This window comes from Neurospora hispaniola, assembly GCF_033458365.1.
Source record: "Neurospora hispaniola strain FGSC 10403 chromosome Unknown B0T23scaffold_7, whole genome shotgun sequence".
NCBI lineage: Eukaryota > Fungi > Ascomycota > Sordariomycetes > Sordariales > Sordariaceae > Neurospora > Neurospora hispaniola.
Genome location: NW_026944412.1, coordinates 2,287,405 through 2,304,263, shown reverse-complemented (window position 1 = coordinate 2,304,263; position 16,859 = coordinate 2,287,405). Strand labels below are relative to the sequence as shown.

At 53.0% G+C, this 16,859-nt stretch overlaps 6 protein-coding genes across 6 annotated transcripts; 2 read left to right on the top strand and 4 right to left on the bottom strand.

Annotated features, from left to right (window-relative positions):
- Positions 1-597: 597 nt before the first annotated feature.
- On the top strand, positions 598-4,761 carry B0T23DRAFT_447027 (P-loop containing nucleoside triphosphate hydrolase protein). The gene is made up of 7 exons (XM_062840985.1): positions 598-2,384; positions 2,418-2,599; positions 2,639-3,285; positions 3,398-3,982; positions 4,071-4,161; positions 4,222-4,252; positions 4,332-4,761. Exons 1-7 carry the CDS (start codon positions 622-624, stop codon positions 4,696-4,698), a joined length of 3,666 nt encoding a protein of 1,221 aa, XP_062690137.1. The 5' UTR covers positions 598-621; the 3' UTR covers positions 4,699-4,761.
- Positions 4,762-5,040: 279 nt separating this feature from the next.
- Positions 5,041-7,376, bottom strand: B0T23DRAFT_344359 (major facilitator superfamily domain-containing protein). Its single transcript, XM_062835941.1, has 3 exons — positions 6,426-7,376; positions 5,920-6,356; positions 5,041-5,826 (listed from the first exon to the last, which is right to left on the bottom strand). The coding sequence occupies exons 1-3, from the start codon at positions 6,981-6,983 to the stop codon at positions 5,229-5,231; spliced, it is 1,593 nt and encodes a 530-aa protein (XP_062690136.1). The 5' UTR covers positions 6,984-7,376; the 3' UTR covers positions 5,041-5,228.
- Positions 7,377-7,782: 406 nt separating this feature from the next.
- B0T23DRAFT_220517 (uncharacterized protein) lies at positions 7,783-8,452 on the bottom strand. Its single transcript, XM_062833720.1, has 2 exons — positions 8,210-8,452; positions 7,783-8,089 (listed from the first exon to the last, which is right to left on the bottom strand). The coding sequence occupies exons 1-2, from the start codon at positions 8,293-8,295 to the stop codon at positions 7,837-7,839; spliced, it is 339 nt and encodes a 112-aa protein (XP_062690135.1). The 5' UTR covers positions 8,296-8,452; the 3' UTR covers positions 7,783-7,836.
- A 736-nt stretch (positions 8,453-9,188) lies between these two features.
- Positions 9,189-11,611, bottom strand: B0T23DRAFT_220462 (putative tailless complex polypeptide 1). The gene is made up of 3 exons (XM_062833719.1): positions 11,243-11,611; positions 11,053-11,138; positions 9,189-10,979 (listed from the first exon to the last, which is right to left on the bottom strand). The coding sequence occupies exons 1-3, from the start codon at positions 11,328-11,330 to the stop codon at positions 9,453-9,455; spliced, it is 1,701 nt and encodes a 566-aa protein (XP_062690134.1). The 5' UTR covers positions 11,331-11,611; the 3' UTR covers positions 9,189-9,452.
- Positions 11,612-12,158: 547 nt separating this feature from the next.
- On the top strand, positions 12,159-14,246 carry B0T23DRAFT_220426 (uncharacterized protein). Its single transcript, XM_062833717.1, has 2 exons — positions 12,159-12,744; positions 12,809-14,246. The coding sequence occupies exons 1-2, from the start codon at positions 12,258-12,260 to the stop codon at positions 13,987-13,989; spliced, it is 1,668 nt and encodes a 555-aa protein (XP_062690133.1). The 5' UTR covers positions 12,159-12,257; the 3' UTR covers positions 13,990-14,246.
- On the bottom strand, positions 14,247-16,707 carry B0T23DRAFT_220450 (exonuclease V). Its single transcript, XM_062833718.1, has 2 exons — positions 16,010-16,707; positions 14,247-15,936 (listed from the first exon to the last, which is right to left on the bottom strand). Exons 1-2 carry the CDS (start codon positions 16,542-16,544, stop codon positions 14,504-14,506), a joined length of 1,968 nt encoding a protein of 655 aa, XP_062690132.1. The 5' UTR covers positions 16,545-16,707; the 3' UTR covers positions 14,247-14,503.
- Between the last annotated feature and the right edge of the window lie 152 nt (positions 16,708-16,859).

Genomic DNA, 16,859 nt, shown 5'->3' with positions numbered 1-16,859 from the left:
GACCGATACGCCTTTCATCCTGTTTCCCCGTATCCGCGGTTGAGATCGTCGAGACCTCCTCCCAGGAAATCATCAATCGGATATTCCAGATGAAAATGGCGCTTTGCAAAGGCCGGGTATAGCCCTTGTAGGCAAACATCTGCGAGACTTCCTCCGCAGCAAGATACGTCGCTTACCAACTCCTCCGACCTCGCTCTCCTGCCAGTCTATATAAACCTCCCTTCCTCCCCAATTCTCTACATCTCACTTCTTCTTCCGGCACCTCAACCTTCATTCCTGTTTATGGTCTTCGTTCTACCCGTCTGTTCCCACCCACTCCAAGGCATCTAGCACTAGCATCTACTCCATCACCTATCATTGCGGACGCCCTACTCAGTACCTGTGTCCAAGGGGTGGGGAGGTCACAGTACGCTCAGCTTAGCCTCTCTTACCACTATCTACATTTCAGAGACATCTCTCGGTAAGTCCAATTTGGATCCTGCAAAAAAATTGAGAATCACCTCAGCTACCACTCGTTGATCTCTCTAACATGTCTGTCATAGCTATTCAGTACTGCGCTTCAAAGCCAGCCATATCATCAACATCTCTAGTCTTTCAGAAAAGGGTAGGCTCTACATAATCATGGGGCAACTCTCAGATTCACATCCCGAAGATGGGGGTACAAGAGCATCTTCAGCTCCAGCAAGGCCCAACATGAGCGCTCATACCGGATCCACTGGAGAGATACGCCGGCAGTGGTTGCTGTCTCGCGGCGATGAGATCAAGGCGGAAGACCCTGAGGATTCTATCCAAAGTGTCCGGAACCGAGTTTCTTTCGGCACCCAGAACACAGCCAAGGACACAACTGTCAAGCAGGAGGATGTCGCTAGTCTGGACGTCAATCAGATTATGCCAGTTCACCAACAGAAATCCCGGAAGAACGACGTTGTGAACTCAACCGTTGGTGTTGGTGATGACGATGACGATGATTGTATGATCATCGATGAAGCCGATGTCCCGGAACACGTCAGAATGAAGGCCAACTCTAAGCCCTTCAGCACACAAGTCCGAGTTGCACCTGATGTTATCGGTCTTGGCGGAAAGAAGGTTACTGTCAAAGTCGAAGAATATGACAATGGAATTGACGACCATGACAACGACAATGGTGCAGTCAGTGGCGACAATTTGTTTGTCTCCCAACATTCCGACAGAGGCGAAGAGACAGATGAGTTTATGATGGACGAATACGCAGAACTCTCCGATGGATCTATCGCAAGCGAACGGCGGCACCGCCACGGCCGCAGACCCATTGCGGGTGGTAAAGATGGCTTGAAACGCTCACCGAAGAAACGCCCAAAACCTGGCAGAGAGGTCCAGCATATCGATAATGAATACGAGGGGGATGATGATGACGACATTGAGGAGATGGAGTATGAGCTGCAGATACTGGTGGCAGAGCAGAATTTGCTGGAGCGCCGCAGCGCCAAGGGCAAATTAACACCAACGGGTGAGATGAGGCTTGAAGAAGTCGACCAAAAGATTGAGAGGATTCGACGAAGACTTGGGGCATCTATCGATCCGCCGAGTGTGGATGGAGACAAGGACAGAGATACGCCCCGTAACAGCAGGGCTCCAACATCGGATACTACCAAGAAACGGAAAGGGGCGTATGCGGAGCCTGGGAAGGCAAGAGCCAAAAAACCCAAGCCTGAGCCAAAGATGACGGCCCACAAGAAGAAAAAGCAGAAGGAGAAAGCCATGCAGATGGTTACCAGTATGTTGAGCGGAGACGACCCAGTGAAGGCCAGAGCGCGTATGGGGATTCTCTCGACATTCGACCATCTCCCTGAGGAAGCAAGAACCGTTAAAAAGATGGAAAGGCATATCAAAGATGTCATTGAAGCCGACGACGGACTTGCCCCTCAGGAGAAGAAGATACTCGCAGGTGATCTCAAACAGTTGAGGGAAGCGCGTGTTGCATTTGGCAAAAAGAATTACGAGCAAGATGGAGGCACATGGAAGATCACTGGTCTTCGGTCTCGGCTTCATCACTACCAATTTGCTGGTGCTGGATGGATGGTTAACAGAGAACGTTCTGGAGATGTTCCCGGCGGTTTTCAGTGCGATGATACTGGCTTGGGAAAGACAGTAATGACCTTGGCATGCATTGCTGGCAATCCTCCGTGGGACAGAGATGAAGATCCTACTCGTGGTGGCACCCTAATCGTCGTCCCGGCCTCTGCAGTTTCGCAATGGATGGAGGAGATCGGAAAACATACATCTCGCATGACATCCGATCAGTACCATTCTACTCGCCAGCATCGCATGCGACAGGGCAGCATGAACAGGATGGACATAGTTGTCAGCAGCTATCAAGAAGTGGTCAAAGGATTTCCGAATGAACGGTCTCAGGAATCTCTACTTCAACAAGGTTTAAGCCTGCCAGAAGTATCTGAGCGCATGAAGGAACGAGAAGGAGAGCTCTTCAAAGTGAAGTGGTTCCGAGTAATTCTGGACGAGTGCCACGCTATCAAAAACCACAACACCCAGACAGCCAAGGCATGTCTTGCGCTCCAGGGTGAATACAAGTGGTTACTCAGCGCAACGCCCCTTCAAAACGGTCTCTCCGAGCTTTACCCCTTTCTGCGCTTTTTGAAAGTCCCGAACATTGTTTCATTCAGGCATTTCAGAAACAAATATGAGCTTAAAAAGCCCCAACAAGCTCGAGGTCTTCATGCTGATCTCTCCGCTCTTCTTTCTAAAATCGTTCTGAAGAGGGATATCACAACTGTTTTCCTGGGTAGAGCTTTATTCGACATCCCTATCACGCACCCGGATCTGGAACTGTGGGTTGACTTCTCGAGGGAAGAGACGCTCATATACAGGATGATAGAGGGCAAGTTCAGGAAGGAACTCAACCAAGAGTTCAGGCAAGGTGCCGGGATGAACGTGCTAGGTGAGAACTTCATCAAATCATCCCTCACCCTAGCTCTTCGATTACGGCAAGCGACCGCCCACCCATACCTACTCGAGTCTATCATGCGTGACTACTTCACGCCGGATGAAATACAGAATCTGAAGGAAGGGCTTATTAAGCTCAAAACCGATGAGAGATACGTGGAACAGATAGGCCGCTGGTGTGATGGGCTAGTACAACAGGGTGTTGCCAGGCTTCATTCAAATGGACCAAAAGACCACGCCAAGTTTGGACAAGGCGATTATGGTGAAGAGTTTGACATAGCTCCGCAGCTTGACAGCATGCAAAAGGCAAAGATGAACAAAAGAAGCAGAGCAGAGATCTGCAGCGTCTGTTTGGAGTTGACAGATGAACCGGAACATAATGATCCAAAGGTAGGGTTTCCCCCACTTTTCTTAGCTTTTACAGACCTAGCGCTGTACTGACCAGCTGTTGCCTTAGTGTCATCATTTCTACTGCCCTGGCTGCATCGGTGATCACGTTGAGAGGGCAAAGTCACGGAAGGCGAAGCGTTATATCTGTCCAGTTGCTATATGTCGTCGTGGGTTGTTAGACCCATTAATCACCAAATACAGCATACATAACCAGCGGGAAGACAGGGGGTCAGTCTCATTTTCACGCAAAGTATCAGTATTAGATGCGGCTTCGGCAGCGAAAGGAACTTACAAAACGATCAGAAGGAGTAAAGAAGGCGAGTTTGCACTCGGCGACGACTTTCATGGGTTTCAACCTATGGGCGACCCTGAAAAGGAGACTTTTCTGGCGGAGGCGGACAGGAAGCATGCAATCAATATGACACCCAGCGCTAAAACAACTAGGGTGAAGGACATCATCCTTAAATGGCAGAATGAAGCCCCTGACGACAAGATTATCGTTTTCACGCATTGGATTCAGCTGGCTAGAATTCTGGGCCGTATATTGCGGCAGGAGAAGATTGACTTTCTGTACCTCGTTGGCGGAATGGGTCCCACCGACCGTGAGGACCAGATCAAAGCCTTTCAGACGAATCCAAGGATCAAGGTTCTGGTAAGCGTTCATATCTCAGGACAGGTTGATCACTTTCGTACAGCGCGAGGTCTCTCCGTTTCCTGATACTGACCAAAGTCTTGTCCAGGTATCGTCGTTGCGAGTCGGAGGACAGTCTCTCAATCTGACAGCCGCAAATCGCGTAGTAATAATGGATGCCTGGTGGAACAATGGTATTGGTAAGTTTCATGCCCCTTCCGATGTTCATCTCACACTATGATACTGACTATTATGTGCAGAAAAGCAAGCATTTGGTCGTGTCTTCAGGTTGTAAGTTGCTGTTCAACGGCGATTGATGTGTTATCTCGTAGAACCGGGTGGTATATCGTCGTTGCTAACATTAATGCAGTGGGCAGAAGAAAGAAAGTTGGTTCACACGAATCCTAACAAGGAATACCATCGACAAGAGGATGGTCGACATGCAAGAGGACAAGCTGAAAGCCATCAGCGAGGCTATCCAGACTAATGACAACACCAAGCATAAACTCACGGACGAGGAGGTGGGATGTCTTTTTGGACGGACGAGTAGACGAAGCGATGGTACTCTCGTGATCGAAAGTGATTATGAGGAGGACGAAGGTGACAAGGGTGATGAACACCCAGACGCAACGAACGGTGGCGAGGGCAGCTCTCGAGTTCGTCATACCTGCGAGGGCGAGTCTGGCAACGACTCCGACTCCGACTCTAGCAGTGACAGCGATGATAGTGATTGGTGAGAGGCTACTGAAGGTTGAAGCTGCGGATTTCTTTCACAACTTGACTGTCACTTGCAATTTCCTTCTGCTTTTTTCGATGGCTCTTTTTCTATGGAGCAGTTTTCTCTTTCCGGCATCTACGAAGAGCAACATTTCTTCGTTACGACGGTGTTGATGGAAAGCACGATCAGGACAGGTTTTACGAAGACTAGGTTACACTTCGAAGGGCTTTGAGTCGTACATACTTTCCGCCCTTGCTACCCCTTGACTACCTCTACTGGTTGTTGCCCGTTATTCTGCTAACGGCGCTTCCAGCACGGTTCGGCTGCCATCATTTACCTATGTTAGGGAAGCATTTGAGGCGCAGAACCAGGCACAACTCGGGGTTTAAAGCATATACGCGGATATCTACACAGGTAGTCGCTTGGCTTGAGATACTGCCATCAGAGAGTTAATTAGTGCTTTTAGATCTATACAAAACACATGGTTTCGCTGAACAGTCCTAAACCTGAGTAAAACAAACGCTTTTTACCGTGACATGCCACCCATTTCTACACCCTCCTGGCAACAAATAGTTTTCTCGGAGACCACATCCCAGCAGCCGAGCTCCTCAACTCGCCCAACACCGCCACCCCAGCGCTTCTTCCCGAAGCCATAACCCCTTCCTCCAGATCCCCTTCCGTTCGGCTTTCTTCTCCAGACCTCTTATGGCCCACCTCATGTTGACCACTCCCCATGCCCTCACTTTTCCTCTCAATTTCGCAAATCTGCCAACTGCGAAGGAGCATGAGTAAAGCGGTACCCCCCAGGAACGTACAACCGACAAAGATCTGGCTTGGAATGAACTTGTTTATGCCGTCTCCACCCTTGACCAGCTGCAGCGCAATGGCTTCGCCAAAGGTGGTAGGAATTACCAAGGCGAAGCAGATAGTGCCAAAAATGGCACTGCTTTCGGCGAGACTGACGGTTTCCGCCAGAATGGGGTTCACCGTGGACCAGAAACAACCACCTCCAGCGCCTGCGGCCAAGGCAAAGATGATCAGGCCGGCGTACGAGCGGGCGAGAATCCAGAGGGTTAGGCAGAGGATGGCGCATGAAGAGCAGCAGAAGAGGGCGAGGTTGATGCGGCCGAAGCGGTCGCTGAGGGCGCTAGTTAGGTGATATGAAAATTAGCAGACTGCCGGAAATTGACGCTGAGGAGCAATGGATGGCGAGGCAATGTTAGTTAGAGAGCTCACTTACCCAACAAGCGGGCGCCCAACGCCTACTCCCAAGCTCAACATGGCATTCACCACGGATCCTTGGGATGGAGTGAGGCCGATACTGGTTGCATAGCTCGGAAGAGAGTACCAGAGGGAGACGTAGCCAAATTCGGTTATGAAACCCCACAGGAGAATAAGAAGAACCTGGGTCCTGCCAAAATCACGGATGTTGAAGGATCGGCGTTTCGACGACCCCGTGGAAGAGCTGATAGGCCGCTCGCGGCAGAGGAAGGCGCAAAGAATGTTGAAAGCAACGGAGACAAGGGCAAGAATCCGCCAGGTCCATTTCAATCCCGAAACGGCAAGGAGTTTGCCAGTGATGAGGTTCCATGCGATGCCACCGCCTGCTCCCGCCGTTGCAAGACCGAGAGCCAGGCTTCGGTGGCGTGAAAACCATGGGGGGAGGAGTCCCATTGCCTGTTTGGTTTTCACTGTAAGCCACTCACTCGATTCTTTTTAAAGCATCGTAGTGGAACAGGAACTCACCGGGATATAAAGCAGCCCAAACCCAAATCCCATACAAAGCCCCACGCTCATAAAAAGATGCCACACCCGACTGGCCGCCGACGCAGAGAATAGGCCAGCAAAGATCATCAACGACCCCAGCACCATCGTATACCTGGTACCCAACGCTTTCTGGATAGCACTAATAATCGGTCCTAAGATCAGAGCCAGCGAGACGGACAGACCTCCGACGAGGGCGTACTCAAAATGGCTGGCTTCCGGAAAGGTGTTCTCACGGATATACTGCTCCATGAAAATTCCCCAGGCGCTGTTGATGCCCCAGGTGTTGACGTTGATAAGAAAAACTGCTGCCACAATCACCCATCCGTACCCGCCATCTGGAGGGACGTCTTCTACCAAAGCAATGCTGGCCGGGTCGATGCCCTCCGGAGGAGGAGTGCCGCCGGCTGCACGCAGGGCTTCTGGGTCTGACTCGTGCCCGGCGTAAGACGCATGTTGTTGGTTGCGTTGGACGAGTTCAATGGCGTCGGGGTCGAGGTTTGGGGGTTGTTGCGGGTTGGTGTCGAAGTGGCCGGACATTGTGTAATACAGGTGTTGAACTTCCGTGTTTAAAAAAAAAAAAAAAAAGAAGGCAAAGCCCTTGGGACAATAATGAAATAGTAGTGCAGATGCTCGAGAAGAGGATAAAAGTCAAATCTGATATATGCAAGCCGCTTCGAATAAGAACTGGCCGTCGATGGGCCCAGGCAGGTCTAGATTCAGGATTAAGTGATGGATAAAATCACCGAAGGAACTCCACACACAGACCGCTGGCAAAGAGCCGAAAACGGAGGAAAGAACTACGGTGTGCAGAGAATTTAGCGTAGGAAAAAAGCACTTTCCCATGCGAATCTGTGGGAGTCAAGGAGATCAAGTCCGTGGATGGATAGCCGTGATGTTCATCGATTTCTTGTTTTGACGATGGTCGGTGTTATGTTGAAGGTGGATCGTTGATTCCACAATATATCCATATCATGACGATAACGAGTCAAGGACTCTGGCCAGCCCACAGGATAGTCATAATGCATCCCGGGTATAGGATAAAACCTCTTATTGGGCGAGATCAGAAATATGCAATGCGACGTACTCCGATTGGGCCCACCCAACCTCTGTGTTGGCATTCTCGAAGCATGTAAACACACCAGAAAATGATGTTGGTGGGCACTTTCGAAGTTGAGTCCCCAACATGGAACGGTTCACATGTCAACGGCTCCAAAGTAGAACATGTAGCAACAGAGCGGAGCCAGAGTTCGCGGCCCGCATTTGTACGATTTTCTGAATGCTAGAGGTACCCATTTATTCATACATGCTTATAATTTCCACTACCTTCGAACGAATCTGACACGGCGTGCCATTTCCCTCCCAGGTAATCCCATCATCTACTTTCGCTCACCTAGAGGACCTCAGACCGAACGCACTTGATCCTCTCAGAAGCAAGAGTGTCAATATTGACACACTTCTCCGGCAACCGACCCAGTTTCTCGCCCGAGCACTTGCCTCCGTCGCCGGTTTTGTCCGAGTAGCCAAACCAACCCTTAGGCATACCCTCGAGTGTACTACCATCGGTGAGGTAGACCGACTTGGTGGTATCGTCCATGGTCACGTCCTCGAGGAAGAAGGAGTTGTGGCCGTAGTTTAGGTCGGAGCTGTACGTCGAGTTAGTGACGGGTCTTGGAAGACTTTCCATCTCTGATTTTCAGGTGCAGTTCGACAAATGGGTGAAGGTTGGGAAGGAGGTAGGGTAGGTAAGATAGATAGGTACTTACCAGTCGGAGTTCTTGTATTCGTTCGCCTTGGGCCTGGTGAAGGCGAGGGCGGTAGGGGCGAGAGTGAGGATGATAGTGAGCTTCATTGTTGCGGTTGCGTAGGAGGAATTGTGTTGAAGTTGTTGGTGTGAATGGAACTGGTACGCTGCGTTATGGTTTTGAACGTCTGATGTGGTTTTTGCTTGAGATGGTGACGAGAACAGACTGCCTTCAATGGAAAACAACGGGCGGTTAATATAGACTTATCGTCACCTGTGTCCCGCATAAGAGCATGTGTACTTGGAGATACCGTGCATCCTCCTGTTCTACCCTCTTTATCAAAGAGTCCAACAGACATTTCGTGACGCATAGACATGATGGTCAAGCCGAAGGATTAGTTTCACCGTGCTACGAGGAGGATTCAGGTGATATCATGGCCTTGAGCGTCAACGCCTCCACGTGCAAGTAGTTGAAAGGCTTTCACAACTAACATGGGCAGCCGTTTTTGTCTGCCTACTTGTAAAGTTGTCTTTGGGGACCCGCTCGTAGGACGTTTCTTAACGATCACAGCAAAAGTGATGCTCTTTTCATCACCTATTCGCAATGTAGATATAGTCTCGACGCTTTGGCGGAGTCCACTGATCGACACTCTTTCAACTAAGGCGTAGCTGAGGTAAGATCCAAGCCCGTGTAGTGATGAAGAGAAATTATCAACTCGGAGTTTGTGATCATTCATCGGGCTTGAAGCGGTGAGCCTCACCGTATCACTGTCGGCGCTACAAGCAGTTGTGAATCATGAGAGCGATGGATTGTACGAGGGAGAGAACGGACACGGGTAGCGGGCTGGGAATGGGTTTGTCGGAGATGTTGCGAGGATATTCAATATGATACACAGTGAAGAAACTACTTCCTGACTTCTCAACTACGGTCGTCAGAGGGGTAAAGAAAAGAGAAAAAGAGAACCAAGGTTAAAGGGGGGGGAGATGAAGTGTAGTTGGGTTAAGGTCGAATAATCATGCAAGTTTGACATTGAACTCGGTTTACCCCTGAGCAGGGTTAGGGTTGAAATGCACTCCCCCAGTCAGTGATGTTTAGGATGCCAGGGACAGCTCGCCTTGCGTAACCGCGCAACGCAAGTAAATCATGACAGGGAAAAGCAGATGACGTACACAGACTTGATATCATGCTGGGTAGTTTCCAGAGTTTCTATACATTATGTACTCCCAAACTACATGGCAACATCTAACAAATCTCAACAACCCCTTTAGTGGTCGTGTCCATCATCCTCAGGCCTCTGTTCAGGGTCGAGTTTGATGAGGGTATCGATACGCATGATGCTGATGCATGCTTCTACCGCACTCTTCAGTTGCGTGATCTTGCTCATGCTGGGCTCCATAACGCCGGCCTTGATCTCGTCCACAACCTTGCCCTTCATCAGGTCAAGACCGTAGTTCTTGTAGGCCTTCTTACGGGCAACAATCTTCTCGTCCTCGTTCGCCTCACCCTCTTGGATGCGCTGCGACAGAGCGTGCCTCGATCGTAGTTGGGCGACAAGCTCGGAGGCGTCCTTGGCGGCGTTGACGGCCAAGGTCTTGGGAATAACGAGTAGCGATTGGGCAAACTCACCAATGGCGAGCTGCTCCCTGGAACCGACAGTACCGGCGTACTCCTCCAGGTAAATGTGCAGAGCCGTCTCGACCGCGCCACCACCGGGCACAATGCTGCCGCTCTCCAAAGTACGCTTAACGGCGCACAAGCTGTCGTGAACCGAGCGCTCCATCTCGTCGAGGGTGAAGTCGTTGGGGCCACGGAGAATGATGGAAGCCGAAGAGTGAACCTTGGTACCCTTGATCAAGATGCACTCGTCGTCGGAAATGCGCTCCTGCACAACCTCCTCGGCGTGACCGAGGTAAGAGGGCTCGAACTTCTCGTCGCCGTTGAGATCGGAAAGAGTGCTGAGGAGGGTGGCGCCGGTGGCACGGGCGATGCGACGAAGATCCTCCTTCTTGCAGCGGCGCACAGCCATAGCGCCCTTTTCAACGAAAAGCTTGAGAACCATGTCATCGATACCCTTTGTCGTCAGAATGACGTTTGCGCCCGCCTTGAGAATCATCTCGACGCGCTCAATGATCATGCCGGACTCACGCGCGCGGATGGCCTCGAGCTGCTGGGGATCATCGACTGTAATTTGAACACCAAGCTTCATCCTCTCCTTCTGAAGGTTGATATCCAAGCAAGCAATCTTGGCGTCTGTCACACGGGTGGTCATGGCCTGGGAGGCGACAGTGCAATTGAGGGCGTAGCCCTTGATGAGCATCGACTCGGTAACGCCCTTGCCGTGGGCCTTGAGAATGTTGACCGCCTTGACGGGGTACTTGGTCTCGTTCTTGTTGTTGGTGGTCTTGACGGCCTGGATGGCGTCAACAACCATGTTGGCGAAGAAGTCGGAATCGGCGCCGATGATCTTGCTGGACATGGAGGTCTTGGCGATGCTGAGGAGGGACTCGCGACCGAGGTTCTCGACCTTGATGCTGATGTGCTCTTTCATGTACTTGACCGCCTCCCTGAGGGCCAGACGGTAGCCGGTGATGATGGTTGTGGGGTGTATCCGGTTCTTCATCAAGTCGTTTCCTCTCTTGAGCAGCTCGGCCGCGATCAGGACGACTGATGTTGTGCCATCGCCAACCTCCTTATCTTGTTGGTGCGCAAGGTCGACGAGGATCTTGCCGGCGGGGTGCTCGACGTCGAGCAAGCTGAGGATAGTAGCGCCATCGTTTGTAACCGTAACATCCTGCGCAAACAGTGTTAGGCATGGCGGGGTTCACTCAGCTTTTGGCGATAGGGGCGGGGGAGAAGCAACTTACACCAATATCATCGACCATCATCTTGTCGAGACCGCTGGGGCCGAAGGAGCTCTTGACGACATTTGCGATAGCTTGTGTAGCGATGACTATACGCAACCATCATGGGTTAGCGACCAGACCGTGATGCTATCCCAAACATTGCTTGATGGTGGGAACCGTGACTGGAGGCTCAGGGGCAGGTGAGACTTGCCATTCTGGTCTCTGATATCAGCACCGGAAATCTTTTGGCCGCCGAGGAAAAGGGTGCCGCTGCCCGACTGGGCGAACATGGAAGCCATGGTTAGATGTGTGTGGAATGCGAATGGATTACGGCCGTCGTCGTCGTCGTCGTCGTCGAGGGGCGAGGGGAAACAGACGATCGAAAAGCTGGGTTTAGGTCAGGAAGGTGGGTAGGTTCGCACAACGGTCAACGGTTAACTGTGAAAGGCGGGATGGAAGCTCCAGCAGCAACAGCACGCCAAATGTGGAATCCAAGCAATCTCGATTCTCAGAGCTTCGCCCGACCGCCGGGCCCCTCTCTGTTCTGAACTTCAGGCGCTGAGGTGCTGGCAGGCAAAGCCCACACAGCTGGAGGCGGGCAGCTTCAGCACGTCCCTGCCCCACCGCCCGCATTGATGACCTCGACCGCGCGACCGCGCTGGCTGGCATCAAAAAAATGTTATCGCTTTGCACCGATAAGGAACCAGCTGTCAATAGCTGCCCCCAGGGTCCTTCTCTTGCCTGGCAGCTGTTGACCTAGTTCGCTGGCAGGACTAGGTCCAGCTCCATCCAGAGCGGACGGAATCCAGACTCCAGAAACCCCACCACCTCAAGTGCCCCTCGAGGGCCCTGGGATCGTTTGACAGGGCCCGAGCATCGCTGGCGCGTGTCCATGCTGCGGGTTCCGTCCCGGTCTCGAATGCGGGGCATCTCCAAAACTGTGTGCGCTGAATGTGAAGCCCGTCTCCCGCTTGTGTGCCTGAAGAGAGTCTGTGCTGTTTCCTGTCTCGTCCAGTGTTCGGCGCATTCCATCACCTTACTCCCAGACATCATCTAAGCCAGCCCAGTCCCGCCCCCCGAGTTGACTCAGTTGCCGCCGGTGAGTCAGTGCCGTGTTGGGCATACATATACACATATAGCGACCCATTCCTCCTCTCAATCCGCCGTCAATTCCACATACGCGACACACTGAACCCGAGAACTGATACCCGTCGTTTTGCGCAGCAATGGAGGAGAACAAGGACCAGTCCAAGAGCGCCTTGAAGAAGGCCGAGAAGGCCGCCCAGATGGCTGCTAAGAAGGCTGAGAAGGCCGCCAAGCAAGCCACCCTCCCCGTCGTCGGCGGCAAGAAGGCGGACGACATCATCGGCATCACGGTCAAGAAGTCGGAGAACTTCTCGCAATGGTACCAGGAGGTCGTCCTCAAGGCCGAGCTGATCGAGTACTACACCGAGATCTCGGGCTTCTTCATCATGCGCCCTGCCACCATGTACATCTGGAACGTCATCCGCAAGTGGTTCCAGGAGCACATTGACGAGCTCGGCGTTGAGGAGACCAACTTCCCCATGTTCTTGTCGCAGAAGTCGCTCGAGAAGGAGAAGGAACACGTTGAGGGTTTCGCCCCCGAGTTGGCTTGGGTTACCAAGGCTGGCGACAAGGACCTCGAGGTTCCCGTGGCTGTCCGTCCTACCTCCGAGGCTGTCATGTACCCCTGTAAGTCATGAAGAGTCTGGCCTACATCTTCATCTGCCCGTTGTGTTAACCGCAGGGAAACCAGACTACGCCAAGTGGATCCGCAGCCATCGCGACCTTCCCTTCCGCTTGAACCAGTGGAACTCGGTCGTCCGTTGGGAGGCCAAGCAGACCACTCCTTTCCTCCGTGCCCGTGAGTTTATGTGGCAGGAGGGCCACACCGCCCACCTTACTGAGCAGGCCGCCGGTGAGGAGGTTCTCCAGATCCTCGAGTTCTACGCCGGTGTTTACGAGCAGCTCCTTGCCGTCCCCGTCGTCCGTGGCCGCAAGACCGAGGCCGAGAAGTTCGCCGGTGGTTACTACACCACCACCGTCGAGGGCTACATTCCCTCCAACGGCCGTGGTATCCAGGGTGCCACCTCTCACTGCCTGGGCCAGAACTTCTCCAAGATGTTTGACATCACCGTCGAGGATCCCGCCGAGAAGGGCAAGCACATCCACGTCTGGCAGAACTCGTGGGGTCTCTCGACCCGTGTCATCGGTGTCATGGTCATGATCCACGGTGACGACAAGGGTCTGGTCCTCCCTCCCCGTATCGCCAAGATCCAGTCCATCCTCATCCCCGTTGGCCTCACCGCCAAGATGTCCGCCGAGGAGAAGGACGCGCACATGAAGAAGGTTGACGAGCTCCTCGCCACCCTCAAGAAGGCTGGCGTCCGCGCCGACGTGGACACCCGCGAGGGCTACACCCCCGCCTGGAAGTTCAACGACTGGGAGCTCAAGGGTGTTCCCCTCCGTATTGAGTTCGGTCCCAAGGATGCCGCCAAGGACGTCGTCAGCTACGCCCGCCGCGACACCGGCGAGAAGGGCACCATCCCCATCGCCGAGCTCACCACCAAGGTTCCCGAGCTCCTCGAGACCATCCAGCAGGATATGTACAACAAGGCCGAAGTTTCCTTCCGCGAGCACCGCCTCAAGATCGAGAAGTGGGATGACGTTGTCCCCGCTCTCGACGCCAAGAACGTCGTTCTCATCCCCCACTGCCTTGTCCCCGAATGCGAGGACAAGATCAAGGAGCTCACCACTGGCCGCTCTGACGAGGCTGCTGAGGGCCCCGAGTCCCAGAAGGCCCCCTCTATGGGCATGAAGTCCCTCTGCATTCCCTTTGAGCAGCCCGAGGGTCTGGTCAAGGGCGAGACCAAGTGCTTGAACCCCGAGTGCTCTCGTCTTGCCGAGCAGTGGTGCATGTTCGGCCGCTCTTACTAAGTTGTTTTTTTTTATAGAAACGGATGGAAAAGTTATGGGAAAGTGGGCGATGGTTCGCGCTCTCTGTTGATGTTATCATGGAAGCTTTTGATGCAATATGCAGGCAGCGCTGGAGTTTGTTGTGGATCTCATAAGAAAGCGTGGGCGCCGTGGATATTATTTGTTGCCATATTTTATTCCTTAGGGCCTTTGCGCGAGCATAAAAAAAAGAGAAAAGTTCATGAACTACTGGAGGGAAAGTAAGATGTGAGATGTACATGAAGGCCAATTCTTGGTCCCGAAACAAAGTGCCATCGCATTTGTCGTTGTGAAGAAAGATATCGGAAGATTGCCCAAACCCTGACCCTGACGCCTCGATTCCCTCCCACCTTTTTTGTTCCGAACTAATTAAGTTCACCCGTAACCCAAAGAGCTATTCAAAGCATGGGTATCACGCTCAAACAGAATACACAAAGACAAACTAGAAAGGTCATCATCATCATATCTCCGAATACTTTTGAAACTCCTCAACGATTCACCATGAAACCGACGGTCCCTTATTCTTGTTCCTCGCCAAACTCTTCTTCTTCGCCATCCTCATCGTCTCCTGCTCCAGCCTCATGCGCCAATCACACTCGCCCGCGAACTCGCACATCTGGCATTTGTACGACTCCTCCACCGGGACACCCCTTGGGTCCCGCTCGCCCTTCCACCACTGCAGGTCGTCCTGGAGGTACATGTCGAGCGTCTCAGGCTCGACGTAGAACGAGTTGACGCAGATGACCGACCCGTTTTCTGGGTCTTCTTCTTCTTCTTCCTCCTCCTCCTTGTTTTCTCTTGGACGAGGAGACCGGTAGCGGAACTCCACCGCCACGATCTGCCCCAGGCTGGCGCCGCCGCGGGGAAAGGTGAGTTGAAGCTCGAATTTGAGGAGGGAGACTAGGTCGCGGAGGGTGCGGTATCTAAGAGAGTCGAAGGCGTTGGTAGAGGAGACGGTCGATTCTAGGTCGTCATCGCGTGAGGCCGTTTCGGAGGCTCCGTCTGAGGTGGTGGACACGGCGCTGACGTAATCGAGTCCGGCACCGTCTGATGTGGTGTCGGAGAAGACTTCCTCGTGAAGAGCGCCCATTTGCGCCATGAAGGTGTCGGAGAAGGGTTCATCAGGGTCTATGCCGTACCTCTCGAAGATGCGCCAGTAGTTAAGTTTGCCTGAGGCCATCTCAGAAAGAAAGCGGTGGTAGAGGAACAGCTGGATGATGGTGACGCGCATGGCGGCTTTTGTTGGCGGCTTCTTGGATCCTCTCGTTTTGACATCCGTGATGAAGATCTCGCGCTTGTCGGCGACTTCGGGCGGAAAGAAATCCGTAATCTCGTGCTGTTGTTGCTGCGACAGCGGCTTGTCGGTCACTTGGCTGGATCGACTGCTGAGAACTTCTTCCTCGAGGGTTGGGTCCGGGTTGTCGTAGCTCAGTCCGTCAATGACGCCGTTGACGACGAGGCCGTCGTCGAGAATGCCCCATACCTCTAGCTCACGGGTCAAGCCGGTGTCGCGCAGAGTGCGCAGGCCCGTGATGATGTTCCAGATTTTGAGACCAAAATTGTCTTCGGGCTTGGTGATTTCCACGGATACCGGAGTGTAAATCTCACGCTCCAGTTTCTCGTGGATCGAGGTGCCTCCCTTCATTGCTTGCGTTCGCGTCTTCTTCCCGCCTGGGAGCTTACTCAACACAAAGTAGTATTGCAGCTCACACCAGGCGCCGGAGGTAAGATCACTGACGGAAAAGGGCTTCTTGGGAAATGTTCGGAAACGAAGGATAGGCGACCGATTGTCTTCAATCAAGAGGCTTTTTTCCTCGGCCGATCGTTTTGGTCGGCCCCTCTTCCTAGGAGTCCCAGCCTTACTAGCAGGCGTGTTGGATGGGGACCCTGACGGCTCTTGCTGTTGTAAGCCCGAGAGCGCATTGCTTACTAGTCGCTCAATATGTCTGTTAGTAGACGTTCTTCACAAGCGGCTGGCAAGCAGATGGTGCGAGGAGCTTACAATCCGGGTAGTGTACGTCCGAGTCAGTGGGGTCAGAATGTACCGGCTTTGCGTTGGAATCGGCGACAAACGTTGCAAGTCGAGGGTTGTCGTCGCGGACAGAAGGCGCCAGGCGCGACTTGCTGTCTGATGATGGAACATCTGGAGACGGGATGATACACGCGCGCTCACTTGGATCTGGTTTGGCGACGTGACGGTGGACTGCGTTATCGATGGACCGGATGTCGAAGGATGGATCAGATACTTCGTCCTCGTCCTCAGCCAAGAAGTCGACGAAGGCAGGATCAGCGACCACGGTGGTAGAATACTTGGAGGGAGAGCGAGGAGAAGCGGAAGAGCCGAAGGTAGTCGCAGTGGTATTTTGAGGCAGGGTGCGTGTGCCTGGTCCGGGGATCGGTGGTGTCGGTGGCGAGATGGAGTCGATGAGGGCGGAGATTTCCTCCTCCTCCTCGGCCGTCAAGTTGTATCCATAGTCGTGCGAGCTAGTACCGTCTGTGTCGCTGTCGCTGTAGTATCTGGGCGCAGGCCTCGCCATACTCCCAAGGGCATCTAGTGCATCTTTACATGCAAGCAAATTGAAGCAAACCACAAGAATGTGATGAGGTTCTCAGTTGGAGAATCGGGCGCGGAGGGGATATGAACATCGGGAGGCTTTCACGGTGCCCAAACAGAGGACGTCATAGTATCGCTTGGTGAGTGGGCGCGACTTGTTCCCGGCTGCCCCGCCTTTCCAGCAACGCCAATTGCCGGCCGGTGGCACGGGCTCACGTGATGAGCGGAACATGCTTGGCACAGACGGCATGGGCCAAGCACACCAAGTCCCAGCACTACACACTCCCCAACAACGATC

Coding starts and splice junctions, on each gene's coding strand:
- B0T23DRAFT_220426 (XM_062833717.1), top strand. CDS start 12,258: ATGGAGGAGAACAAGGACCAGTCCAAGAGCGCCTTGAAGAAGGCCGAG. Junction 12,745..12,808: donor CGAGGCTGTCATGTACCCCT/GTAAGTCATGAA, acceptor CAGGGAAACCAG/ACTACGCCAAGTGGATCCGC.
- B0T23DRAFT_447027 (XM_062840985.1), top strand. CDS start 622: ATGGGGCAACTCTCAGATTCACATCCCGAAGATGGGGGTACAAGAGCA. Junction 2,385..2,417: donor AAAGGATTTCCGAATGAACG/GTCTCAGGAATC, acceptor ACAAGGTTTAAG/CCTGCCAGAAGTATCTGAGC. Junction 4,253..4,331: donor TTTGGTCGTGTCTTCAGGTT/GTAAGTTGCTGT, acceptor ACATTAATGCAG/TGGGCAGAAGAAAGAAAGTT.
- B0T23DRAFT_220517 (XM_062833720.1), bottom strand. CDS start 8,295: ATGAAGCTCACTATCATCCTCACTCTCGCCCCTACCGCCCTCGCCTTC. Junction 8,090..8,209: donor GAATACAAGAACTCCGACTG/GTAAGTACCTAT, acceptor CTCGACGTACAG/CTCCGACCTAAACTACGGCC.
- B0T23DRAFT_220462 (XM_062833719.1), bottom strand. CDS start 11,330: ATGGCTTCCATGTTCGCCCAGTCGGGCAGCGGCACCCTTTTCCTCGGC. Junction 11,139..11,242: donor TGATATCAGAGACCAGAATG/GCAAGTCTCACC, acceptor GGTTGCGTATAG/TCATCGCTACACAAGCTATC. Junction 10,980..11,052: donor TGATGGTCGATGATATTGGT/GTAAGTTGCTTC, acceptor CTGTTTGCGCAG/GATGTTACGGTTACAAACGA.
- B0T23DRAFT_220450 (XM_062833718.1), bottom strand. CDS start 16,544: ATGGCGAGGCCTGCGCCCAGATACTACAGCGACAGCGACACAGACGGT. Junction 15,937..16,009: donor GGACGTACACTACCCGGATT/GTAAGCTCCTCG, acceptor TTGAGCGACTAG/TAAGCAATGCGCTCTCGGGC.
- B0T23DRAFT_344359 (XM_062835941.1), bottom strand. CDS start 6,983: ATGTCCGGCCACTTCGACACCAACCCGCAACAACCCCCAAACCTCGAC. Junction 6,357..6,425: donor TTGGGCTGCTTTATATCCCG/GTGAGTTCCTGT, acceptor AAAACCAAACAG/GCAATGGGACTCCTCCCCCC. Junction 5,827..5,919: donor GTTGGGCGCCCGCTTGTTGG/GTAAGTGAGCTC, acceptor TCACCTAACTAG/CGCCCTCAGCGACCGCTTCG.